The sequence below is a fragment of the Saccopteryx bilineata genome, chromosome 4, assembly GCF_036850765.1.
Source record: "Saccopteryx bilineata isolate mSacBil1 chromosome 4, mSacBil1_pri_phased_curated, whole genome shotgun sequence".
Taxonomy (NCBI): domain Eukaryota; kingdom Metazoa; phylum Chordata; class Mammalia; order Chiroptera; family Emballonuridae; genus Saccopteryx; species Saccopteryx bilineata.
In genome coordinates, this window is record NC_089493.1 from 10,891,663 (window position 1) to 10,904,114 (window position 12,452).

General features: G+C 41.7%; 1 protein-coding gene across 4 annotated transcripts in view; it reads right to left on the minus strand.

Moving 5' to 3' along the window:
- UNC79 (unc-79 homolog, NALCN channel complex subunit) overlaps window positions 1-12,452 on the minus strand; it is a 246,226-nt gene that overhangs the window by 21,567 nt on the left and 212,207 nt on the right. For all 4 annotated transcript variants that reach the window (XM_066276137.1, XM_066276136.1, XM_066276135.1 and 1 more), the window contains one exon: window positions 6,427-6,531. In XM_066276137.1, coding sequence (XP_066132234.1) covers window positions 6,427-6,531 — 105 coding nt within the window. The remainder of the gene's footprint in view (window positions 1-6,426; window positions 6,532-12,452) is intronic.

Consider the following 12,452-nt stretch of genomic DNA (forward strand, 5'->3'; position numbering starts at 1 on the left):
TTCCATTGTAACAGTCAGGACATTAGAATGCGATGACCTATGAGTCTATTGCCTAACCTGCTATGAGCTCTCCGAGAGCCCAGGCTCCATGCCCCTCACCCCTAGCACTAGCGCCATGCCTGACATCTCAGAGGAGGTCTGCAAGAGTCTGTCAAATGAATTGATTAATCAATTATGACCTGAGATCATGATGAGGATGGATTAGCCAGATTACAATTTAATTTCCTTCCTTAAAGATTTTTACAGGTGTTTCCCACTTAATGCGACATCCAACTATTCGTTAATGGGTTTAGGAAAAAGGTTAAACATGAAGTCTGTAGAATTTACAATGAGCAATTATTTCTCAGGGACTCTCTCTCTCTCTCCTGGCCTCTGCCCAGTGTCCTCAGTCACACTGGGATCCAAAGCCGCTGCAGTGCTGAATCCAGAGGCTCAGAAAGAACCTTTGACAGGGACACCTCTTCCTTCTAATTCATTTGACTCTCACATCGAAAGCACAGAAGAGTTGGGTAGGTCACAACAATGAGAGGAGTTCGGCAAGGCAGGCTCCGACCCCGTCACACTGGGGAGAAGCGATACGGATTAGGGTGCTAGGGAGAGTCTCAAGGAGGCTGATGAGTAACAGAAACCAGCTTATCGCGGATGGATCGGGGGTCAGAATCAAGACATTACTGGTAGGAAGCAGGCTGTGGCTAACAAGGAGAAGCTATAAGCCAAAGGCCTTCCTTCTGAGGTCAAGAAATGCCTCGCTTTCTTGTTCAAGCCCGCAAACAGGTCTGCAAGTGTGTTCCTCCATGAAAGATGTTTCTACACAGGTAACCGAGCGGGGCTGGGCGGGCAGCAAGCACAGCTGTCTCTGCAGGCCACGTGGTAGGAGTGGGCAGGTCAGATTCCATCGCTTCCACTCGCCTCCAACACAGTTACAGAAAGCTGAAGAACCTATCTGGTCATTAACTCTGAATCTGGCGAAGAAAGTGCCAGCTAGTAACATCCAAGGGATGCTACTTCCCTTCCATTATTTTATACAGGAATGCTTATGTCTGCTCTTCTAACTTAGGCTCATTTCTAATACAAGGAAAAGTAAATAAATCAGGATTAAAAAAAAATAAAAATAAAGGCTTTAACTTTGGCAAAAACCTCTAAGTAAAAAATCTAATAGAAGTATATAATGAAAAGAAGGCACTCCCAAAATCCTGGCAGATAATTTTCCCCACTAAATGTATTTTCAAAAGCTGAGTCTGCGATCTAAGACAAACTACTTATAACTAAGTTCCAAAACCTCTGTCAGGACACGAACATTTTAATTAATTTCTCTAAAACAGAAACTGGAGACTGCAGTTAGGAGAAGCCCAGGGCCAGACAGAACTGCACAGAAGTGCGAGGGCAGGGAGCCCAGGGAGCGGGAGTGCACACTGTACCCTCGGTCCCTAAGGCACCCTGGGGCTCTGGCCCCCGGTCCCTAAGGCACCCTGGGGCTCTGCCCCCCCGGTCCATAAGGCACACTGGGGCTCTGCCCCCCTGGTCCCTAAGGCACCCTGGGGCTCTGCCCCCCCGGTCCCTAAGGCACCCTGGGGCTCTGCCCCCCGGTCCCTAAGGCACCCTGGGGCTCTGTCCCCCGGTCCCTAAGGCACACTGGGGCTCTGCCCCCCCGGTCCCTAAGGCACCCTGGGGCTCTGCCCCCCCCCCGTCCCTAAGGCACCCTGGGGCTCTGCCCCCCCGGTCCCTAAGGCACCCTGGGGCTCTGCCCCCCGGTCCCTAAGGCACCCTGGGGCTCTGCCCCCCGGTCCCTAAGGCACACTGGGGCTCTGCCCCTCGGTCCCTAAGGTACCCTGGGGCTCTACCCCCGGTCCCTAAGGTACACTGGTACAGCCAGGCTGTGCCCTCCAGGGCAAGGTAAGATTTGTGAAGAAGCCAAACTTGGAGCATCTCTATCTCCCATCAGCAGAGCCGGCTCTCACCCACCATACTCGGCAAAGTGGAAAAAGTAACAATGTAAGTAGGTCGTCAGCCACATCCTGTAAAGATATGGGGCCAGATTCAGATGTCTGATCTGTGATAACTCTTAGAAATCACAATGAATCAAATATCACCCTAAACATTATGGAGGTTCTGTGGAGAGTCTGGTATGGTAAAGGGTATAAAAGTGCATCAGCTTAAAACCTTCTACTGTTTATTTTTTTATCAATGCACATTACTCCGGTGCATTTTTACATAATATGCACAAGTAAGTAAACTTTTCTGTCGTCGTTTTATATAGCTTCCAACCAGGAACTAAAAAAGTCCGCTATGATTTTATAGAACTGCTGAATTATAGACATATAACCCCAATCAGAAGGGGACAGAGGACTGCCACGCAAGGAGGAACCGACACTCTTGGGTAGAATTATGCACTCCCGCAAGAAGGCAAAAGAGCACAGAAGAAATGCACTATCCATGATGTGTCATTACTAAATTCATTATCAAAAGGAGACTCAAAATAGTACCTCCACCTCTCACCTAAAAGAGTGATCAGATTGTTACCAACCCCGCATCAATAGTAGCTGTGAATTAAAAGCAACAGTGGTACCCCTGCCATTTCTTTGTCTTCCAGCCCACAACTAACCTATCTTTAAAAGAAAACCCTTCACCCACATGATTTCTCATACTTGACTATGCAGGTATATCCCACACAGTGGGAGTGTTACATGCAAGTTAGCAGAACTTGCCACAAGTTAATCTACTCTTGCCACATAATATGAGCTGAGGACGTTCTTTTGGATTTGAGTTTATATAGCCTTTATGGTGGCTGTTAATGGGTTATCTGTTGCAGAAACTCTGCTTTAATCCGCCTTGAGAACACTTATAAGACATCTTACACAGCCCGACCAGTAGTGAAGCAGTGGACAGAGCCCTGACCAGGGACGCTGAGTCCCAGGTTCAAAACTCCGAAGTTACTGTCTTGATTATGAGTTCGCCGGCTTGACTATAGGATCATTGACATAATCTCAGGTTGTTGGCTTGAGCTCAAAGGTCACTGGCTTGAGGCCCAAGGTCATTGGCTTGAGCCCAAGGTCACTGGCATGAACAAGGGGTCAGTGGTACAGCTGGAGCCCCCCAGTCAAGGCACGTTTGCTGGAGCCCCCCAGTCAAGGCACGTTTGAGAAGCAATCAATGAACAATTAAAGTGCTGCAACTATGAGTTGATGCTTCTTATCTCTCTACCTTCCTCTCTCTCCCTCCTCCCTCTCTCTCCCCCAAAATAAAAAAATCTCACATATAAAGTAGCAGAGCAGACCAGTAGAAGAGAAAACGTCATAAGTGAAAGAAAACTGTCAACAGATCTGAATTAAAACAGCAAGATAGAGCCTTGGTCCAAAGTGCAGAAGAACCACAACTGGATGGTTGACAGTTTAGATTCTGAAGAATACATAATATTTTTCTATTTTGCAAATTCTTTCCTGTTCAAGAAGTCCACTTGAACACTTAAGAACACCTGACTTTACATGTAAGTAAAAACAAGTAATAGGAGTCATGGCTGGACAACCACTACAGCAGGCTAGGAGGGTTCCCACGGTCTGGACTCCGGGAAGAAAGTCTAGGAATTAAATAATGAACTGGTAACATCACTGCCTTGAAACATTAAGAACGAGGGTGAACCCACAGTCCTTGTGCAAGTGTCTCAATGTCCTTAAAGGGGACTCACACAGAAAGAGTATCTGGTAAAGAACAAAGGCATGGTCTAGCTATGAGAAGGATGTAAACAGCTCCATCTCTATGAATTCATCAAACTACTAAGTTATTCATTGAAGAGGCAGAGGAAGTACCCTAGCGCTTTCCCGTTGGCTGAGAGGATGAAGGGTGAATCCAAGCTATGAGAAACTGATTCTCGTCTCACTCATCACCAGTGTTATTTATGATGGCTTGCCAGGGGAGTTTCTCCTTCCAAATATTGCTTTCTTTTCTCTTTCCAAGTTGTATTCTCAGTTAAACAAAGCCACGCCCACTGCCTTCAGACGTGGTCACTAACTATCTACAAAGGAAGTTACTGTCTGCCTCAGGCACATTATCTGTCCATACTGTGAGCTGGTCGCCCAGGAGCTGGAGCCTGATGTGCCCCATCAGTAAAGGGAAGAGCATTCTCTGACTCCAGGTTAGATTCTCTGGCCTAAGAGAAGCTACCAGAAAGCAGGTTATGCCCTGCGCTGTCCTCTGCAGAACACCTGCAGTGCAGGGCAAGAGAAAGAGGGACAGGAAAGCCCTCCAGCAAAGGGCACCATTCACTACGAGAGACAGGTGCCTCTTCAGCTCATGCGTGGCCCCACAGGGGACTTCTTCCCATCACTTAGCCAGGAGCCACAGGGCAGACACGGGGACTTCTAAGTGTGCCTCCATTTTATTTCTCTCGGTAAGGAAAACTGTTAATCCTAAAAGCTTATGGAACAAAGATATATTACTTCAAAATGGCACAATGCTTAACGTATCTTGTTGGAGATGGAAAGATTCATAAAGTTGTTCCTAATGGGCACAATCTCCAAATGTCTTCAAAATACCTCTCCAACCGAAATAATTTTACAACTCGATTTTTTAAATTTCATGATTCAATTATAAAAATATATCCATTCAGAAGAATCTATCTTTTTGCCTTCTTTCTTCCTAAAACTAATTTGTTTTTGCTATTGCTCACCTGGCTGTGATGTAACAGTCACTGTTTCCATGGGCTCCTTAAGCACTGAGCCATTGGAACTGTCAGCCGTTCCCCACTGTCTCGTGGCAAGTGCTGGTTACGGCTGACTGAGGCGCCGCACAGCAAACGGTCACAGCAGCGGGGCTGCGCCCCAAAGGAAGCTCCGCCCCACAGATCTGCTCTGCTTGACTCTAGGGACAGTTAAGGGAATGCTCCCCGATGCCCACAGGAAAGCACCTTCAGGACCTGAAACCCAGGCCGTTTGGAGGTGGCAGGTCACCAACCAAAACTCTATCAGAAGCAAGTGACTCCTAGACACTGTCAACCCGCTAGCTTCACTCTCTCGGGGGCTCCTTCACGAAGCTCAGTCCGTCTGCACTCTCCTCCAGCTCAGCGGGGGTCCCATTCATCTTTGTGGTCACTTGTGCCAAAGTCGCTTGTACTCAAAAGCAGGGTAGCTGCTGATGTGTGAGCAGGAGGGGCGGAACCATGGCAACCCCCTGGAAGAGAGGCAAAGGACCTGGGACCACAGATCTGTCCAGGCTGGGGTTCTGCCTCTACCATCGGCCTCTTGGACCATCTAGCAACTTGGTTCAGTGGGAGCCACTTCGTTCCCACTACATCTGCCTGACAGCCATTGCTGTCATTCCAGCAATCAGTGTGCTGAAAGAGCTTCCATGTGCCCCCCAAAAGTTCTCCAGAGACAACTGAAGACCCTTCTTCATTGAAAGTGCACCAACTTTTAATTAAATCTCCAAGCTTTGAGAAAAAACTCATTTCGGTCCTAAGGATTAGTAGTGTAGAGTAGTGAAAGAAGGGGACCAAGTAGTGGATGTGAAGTGGTAAATGATAGGTACCCTTTCCTCTCTTCTCCCAGGAAAATGCCTCAATTTCCATACACCCTGCAAGTCCCTTTTCTATACCGCTTCCCTATTCAGTACACACCTCTGCCGCTATGCCCATTTCACTAGGGTGGAAATTTTGGTTTGCATGTCAACTTCACCTACCCGATAATAAACCCTGGAAGGAAGGGTCTTCCTTCACCTGAGCCTTCCTCCAGGGCCTTCCTCCATCTCCCAGGCTGAGCTGGCCCCTCCTCCTCCATAGCGCTCTACAGACTGCATAACCGTTAGCACATTATCGGGATAGGGACTATGCCTTTTACATCTCTGTGTTCCCAGAACCTATCCCAAACCAGGTGATCAGTAAATACATGTCATGAGAAATACTGCTGGGTCAAAGGTAGGTGGCCAAATAACAAAAGACCTCAGTAGTTCAGGCACCACAAGGTCAGGGTAGGTGTTCAACGCAGAGTACAACCTGATAAAAAGCAGAGATTTAGCTAACTTCACCTAGGCCAGCCAGAAGCCGGAAGACTGGACTGCCGTGGAGAGAGCTGAAGGCAGGACACAAAGCTCAGAGCAGCTATGGTAATGTGAACAAGTGATGGAAAGCCTGAGCAGGTCTCTTTGATTAAACAGACCCCGTGGTCAATGCTGACTCTGCTTATGGCAGCGGTATGATGTTGGGCAAATCACTGACCGCCCCCTCCTTGAGCCTCAGTCTCCTCATTACAACACGGAACCAGTACCTCCCATGGCTGTAAGGATCAAGTGAGGGGAATATGTAAAGCACCCACCTTATTGCCTGGCACGTGACAGGCGCAGAAATACTTGATTTATGCATATGCCCCATGCCTTCCTTAATTTTTCCAAACGTTAAGTGCATCTCATGAAAGTTTTACAAACAAGGCATAAGCCTACCTGGACGAGCAGAAGAAGGTTTGTGTCGGGTAAAGGAGACTTCAGCTTCAGGGCCTGCAGAAGTTCTAGAACAACACTACGAGACAAGTACAATTTATCCCGCTCCTAAATAAAACAAAATAGAAGGTAAGCATTTTCTAAAAATTCAACTGGAATAGATCTAGGTCAAAAGAGCTTCTAAAAGACTTATAGATCAGAAATAAAAAATAGTATTTAAAAATGCATAATGAGCTGTCTTTAATAAGTAAAATTAAAACTACAAAAGGAAAAATTAAAAAGGCATTTTTGTATGTGTGTGATGAGTTTTCTGCAGCACCGAGAACACATAATGTAATGGGTAAGAAAAACACAGGCCAGCTCTGAAATACTGAAACCAAAGGACCTGGTTCTTATTCACTGTGGATGATGCAGGTTCCCAGAATTGCACAAACTAAACATATCTAAAAGTATTTTTTCAATAGAAAATAATTTAGAGAGAAACATGTACAACTACCTAAAGGATCTAATATCCTCTCTAAGGAACTTACTTTTTAAATGGACAAGCTTAGGCATACAGAAAAATAGAGAGGTGGGATATATTAGGTACCGTCAACCTGCTTTATTAAATTACAACTTTTTGCTTTGATTTTACATTTTTTATAATAAATCAAACACCACAGAAACTAAATAAAACACCACAGAAACAGCTGAGGGTTCCTATATAGTGCATTTTATTCTTTCTCCCTTCCTTGAAATAGCCACTATTTTGACCTAGTGCTTATTATTTAGTGTATGTTTTTACTCTTTTACTAATATGTAATATATAATATTATTTTTGCATATTTTTAAATTTTATATTATAATGTATAATTATAAAGTAATATTATAATGTATACTATAATACACAGCTTATCTCCATAGTGCGTTATATTGTTTTTGCATGTTTTTAACTTTCTATTAAAGTGTATATTTTATATATTGCAAATTTTTTAACTTCCTATAATGGTATACTGTGCATATCTTTCTGCAACTTATAGTTTTTCACTACATTATATAACAGTTTTGAAATTTGCCCCTAATGGTACACATAGCTTAGTTCTTTCAACTAAACGGATTAATATGTTATGTATGAACATACCAAAATTCACTGATCTGTCCTCGTATCAATGGAATGCTAGATTGTTTTCAATTTTGTAAGCCTTTTCTATTGTCAGCTCTAGTACACATGCAGAACAGTACATAAAACATAAGTGTGCAGGTAAATGGATTAGTATAGATTGAGCTCTCATGTAATCAGCCCCCAGGACAAACAACAGCACATGGTAAGCATCTTAGAAGCCCCTGGTGCGGCCTTTCCGGATCACAATCAAGTCCCTGGAGACCCTGTGGGTTTAAATCTACTGTCTTCATTCTCCTCATTCTCACTCGTGTTATCTTGCCTCCTCTCCTCATATGTCTGTTTATCATTGCATGCTGGATGTTTTATTTAAAAATTATTTATAAAAATAATTTGAAGCCTGAAATGTTATCTTTCTCCAAAGAGCTTTCTGTTTATTTTTGGCAGGTACCTGAAGGCACTAGAAGTCCAGGGTTACCTTGATAACCATACGAGCCATATTCTTTCTTATCTTGGGCCATAAAGAACTTGACACTGAGCTGCGTCCATATGAGGGCAAGTTTACTTCTGGGGTATCTTTGTGGTTCCAACGAAAAGTGTGTGTGTGTGTGGGGGGGGGTATCAGATAAATCCCAAAAGAGTTCCCGCTCCTAGATTGTGACTCCTGTCCTCTTAACCTGAATCTTCCAGAATTGCAGTTCTAGCTTTTTGTCACTGCTTTCTGATAGGCAAACAACCCCAGGGCAAAACGCCTGCAGTGCTAAACTCAGGGCTGCATTTCTGGGTCCGCCAGACCTTAGCCTGGTAACTCTGCTCTATCTGGTTAGCATTTATTGCTTTTAAGCCATTTTCAGAAAATATTCTGTTCACTTTTTTTTTTAACTTTTTAAAGTAAATGGGAAGATAGGTTCAAATCATCTAGTCTATCATTATCAGGGAGAAAGTCTAAGATTTTTACTAAATTATATTTATATTAAGTTTATAGTTTATTTTGTGAGAACTGGCTTCTTTGTTATGCTGGGTCCTCATCCATGAACATGAGATCTGTCTCTATTTATTTAATGTGCAATAAAAATTTCTGGCTATCTCTATTAAGTTCTTGCACTTTTGTTACATTCATTTTTTTGTTGTCACAGTAAATGACATTTTAAAAGGATATTTTATAATCATTTGTAGCTGAACATTAAGGCAGGTGATTTCTGGTTGTCCATTTGTATTCAACATCCTTGCTGAACGCTCATAAAAGTTATGAAAAACTGTTGATAAATAGAGTGTCTTCGGTTCATTGGTAATCTATGAAAAGTGAGAGTTTTATTTTTCCTTGCCAATCCTTATAAGTTTGATTTCTTCTTCCTGTCTTACTGAAGTTAGTAGAACACAGGGCCAGAGTGAACGGAAGTAGTGGTGACGGGCATCTTTGTCTTATTTATGATTGTAAAGGGACTACTGCTGACATCTCACCATTAAAGGTGACGTTTCCTAGAGGTTTCTGGTAAGCAACCTTTGTCAAGTTCAAGAAGTTCCTTCTATTCCTAGTTTTACAAGAATTATCATAACAGATGCTGAGACCACGGTAAAAGTTTTTCTCCATTAATCTGGTAATACAGTGACGTAAGTAGACGTTTTAATATTTAAACCATTATTATATTTCAAGAAAGTCCCCACTGGGTCATGAGGCTTTAGTTTTGACCACTGATGTGGTATTTATCCTTCAGAAATTTTCTATCTCTGAAGTACAATTGGTCTATAATTTTTCTTCCTTCCATCTCTTATCTGGTTGGTATCAGCAGTCTATTGGTCTCATAATATGGTGTAATATATGTTTTAGTACTTGCTTCAGTTAAAATATATTAGCAAATTTCTAACTTTCCTAATACTTTATTTAATATTCACTCTTAAATAGCTTAACTGGTAGAAAATCCAGGTGAACAGTTATTTTTTCTCATAATTTTTAAGTCATTTTTCCATTGTCTTCTGGCTTCCATTGTGCTATTGAGAAGTATGTTGTCAGTCTATCTATAAAGTGTCTTTTCTCTTGGAGGCTCTTAACCCTTTGAGTAGTGAGTTCTTTTCATGCTCACTGACCCCCAGGAATAATTTTTTTTTTCAAAAAATGAAATTAGTTCCCATTACAGTTTTATTAACTTAAAATCATGTTTGTTTGATAACCAATTTATGGAAACAAGAAGAACACACATTTGCCTTTTTTAATGTGCCTTACATATTTTTAAAATAAATCAATCGTACTCTGGATGGTCAGGAGGTACAAGGACGTACATGAACATTCATACTACTCAAAGGGTTAAACAATTTTGTCTTGACTGTTCTATCAACTTGTACCTTACTCATGTAGACTATGACATGAGAGGTAAACTTGAGTTTATCTGTAATATTTTTAGTGCTTGTTGTTTTTCCTGAATCAAAGCATTAATGATTTTCATCAATTCTAAAATTGATTTAAAAAGCCTATTTTTCCTCTCTGAAACACTTATTAGATACATGTTATATCTTCTCTTTATAGTCCTCATCTCTTTATCTCTCTATGCTGCATAATATGTGATTTCTTCAGTTCTATTTTCCATTTCATCAACTCCCTCTTTGGCTATATCTAATTTGTTGTGTAGCCTGTCCATCAACTTTTTTACATTAATGACTATTTCATCTCTAGAATTTCTTTGTTCAAATCTATCTGGGATTTTTTTTTTTAAGTAACTAGATTTCTTCTCATGTTTTTAATTCTTCCTTTATAAGCTTATCATTTAAAATATGTTTTTATAGTCTCTATCACATAGTTTGCAGTTTCAATATTGGAAATTCTTAGGGGGAATAATCTTGCTGTTTGTTGACTCTGCTCATTAGATTATTTCCTCATATGATTTATAATATTAGATTGTGAGCTCATGTTCATCAGGATTTTAATTATGAAAATATTGTTGGACCTAGGTCAAAAGCATATCCCTCCAGGGAGGTTTGAAGACTGACTTCAAGTTTGTTTCTGCCAGATATTCCAATGCTATTACTTGCTCAGCACCAACGTTACTTGACTTTTTAGTTTGGGGGCTCACAGAGCATGCAGATAATATAAATCAAACTCTCAGCATGTTCAAAGGTAGGTTCATGTTTACTAATTCTCAAGGAAGACTATAAATCTTTCTCTCAACTCCCAAGTTCAGACAGATCTCATGAGGGTCATGTAAGAATATATTCTTTCCAAATCCACTCTTTTACCAAATGTACATAGCCTTTCAAGTGTTCTGACTTTCTACTAGGGATGACTCAGCTCTAACTCCCAGCCTGAAATAGTTCCAAGACTTCATCTCCTTTCTCAAAGTGGGCTTTAAAACTCAAACCACTAAGTTACCAAGACAAGTAAGTCCCCCATCTCAAAACTTTTACAATCATCAGCTTACACGCTTACTATGCTGGGTCTCAATTCCCTTTCATACGTTTCTGTTTTTATTTTCATAAAATAAGCTCTACTTTTAAAATCATGTTTATTTCATCCACCATTTCTAGTGCTTAAGTGGGACCGTTTTCAAGTTACCAAGGCTGCCAGATTGGCAAGAAGAGAAATCTCTGAAACCTATAACTTTCTACACTTTTTCTTTTGATTAAATAGGTAAAAGCTTGAGTAGAGACTACTATTTAACTATTTCTTATAGTTTCTTAACTATGATATAAATGGGAACACCCTGGATTGAAACTTTCTATAAGTAACATTCATTTTCAGTTGAAAAAATGAGAAAGGGTAGAATGACAAGAAGTGGGAAATCCCAACAGTTAATAACTTATAATTAATATTCAAAGCCAAGAATATCATGAATTCAAATTGGTGGAAGGGCCCCTGTAATCAATACCCATAGTGGACGACATAGAAGATACAAACTCATTATGGTTCTTCCTCTAACAAAATGCATTAATTTAAATATATTAAATATAAGGACAATGACTTCTAAATATAGAGAATCTTTTCATTCCATTTGGTGCTGTGTCTTACAGATCAATTTTTTTTTTTTTTTTTTTTTTGTATTTTTCTGAAGCTAGAAATGGGGAGAGAGAGTCAGACAGACTCCCGCATGCGCCCGACCGGGATCCACCCGGCACGCCCACCAGGGGGCGATGCTCTGCCCACCAGGGGGCAATGCTCTGCCCCTTCAGGGCATGCTCTGTTGTGACCAGAGCCACTCTAGTGCCTGGGGCAGAGGCCAAGGAGCCATCCCCAGCGCCCGGGCCATCTTTGCTCCAATGGAGCCTCGGCTGCGGGAGGGGAAGAGAGAGACAGAGAGGAAGGGGGGGGGGTGGAGAAGCAGATGGGTGCCTCTCCTGTGTGCCCTGGCCGGGAATCAAACTCGGGAATTCTGCACGCCAGGCTGACGCTCTACCACTGAGCCAACCAGCCAGAGCCCAGATCAATTTTTTAAAAGTGAAAAAAAAAGGAAAAGTTATTTTACAGGAAGGATTTGAAAAAAGACAAAATGCTGACTAATTTGTTAGTTAAATAACATATCCTTCCAAGCAGAGTACTAGTTTATGATCAGAAAGATTAAGGAGAAGATTATCATGGAACAACTTAACATTGCAGAATGGACACAAGATGGAAAGAAAGGAGACAAGAGTGTTTTAAATAGAATAAAAGCCTAAATGTAAAATTAGCTTTTTATGAAGAAAATAAAGGGCTTAGAGAAAGGAAAAGCACCAATAAAGGAGTATTCTGAATATTCAAGAGAACAACAAAAACAGAGACCCCATTGAAAATAAACTTGGAAACTAGAAGAGTAATATTTTCACGTTGTTTATAAAGACAAAAACGTCTCCTGCTTTTGCATTATTGTCTACCAGCTCCAACAAGGCTGCTCTACACACTGGGCATGCAGTAGTTTTCCATGTCCCAGTGGTGGGGCAGGGATACTAAAAATAATGCAATAGAGAA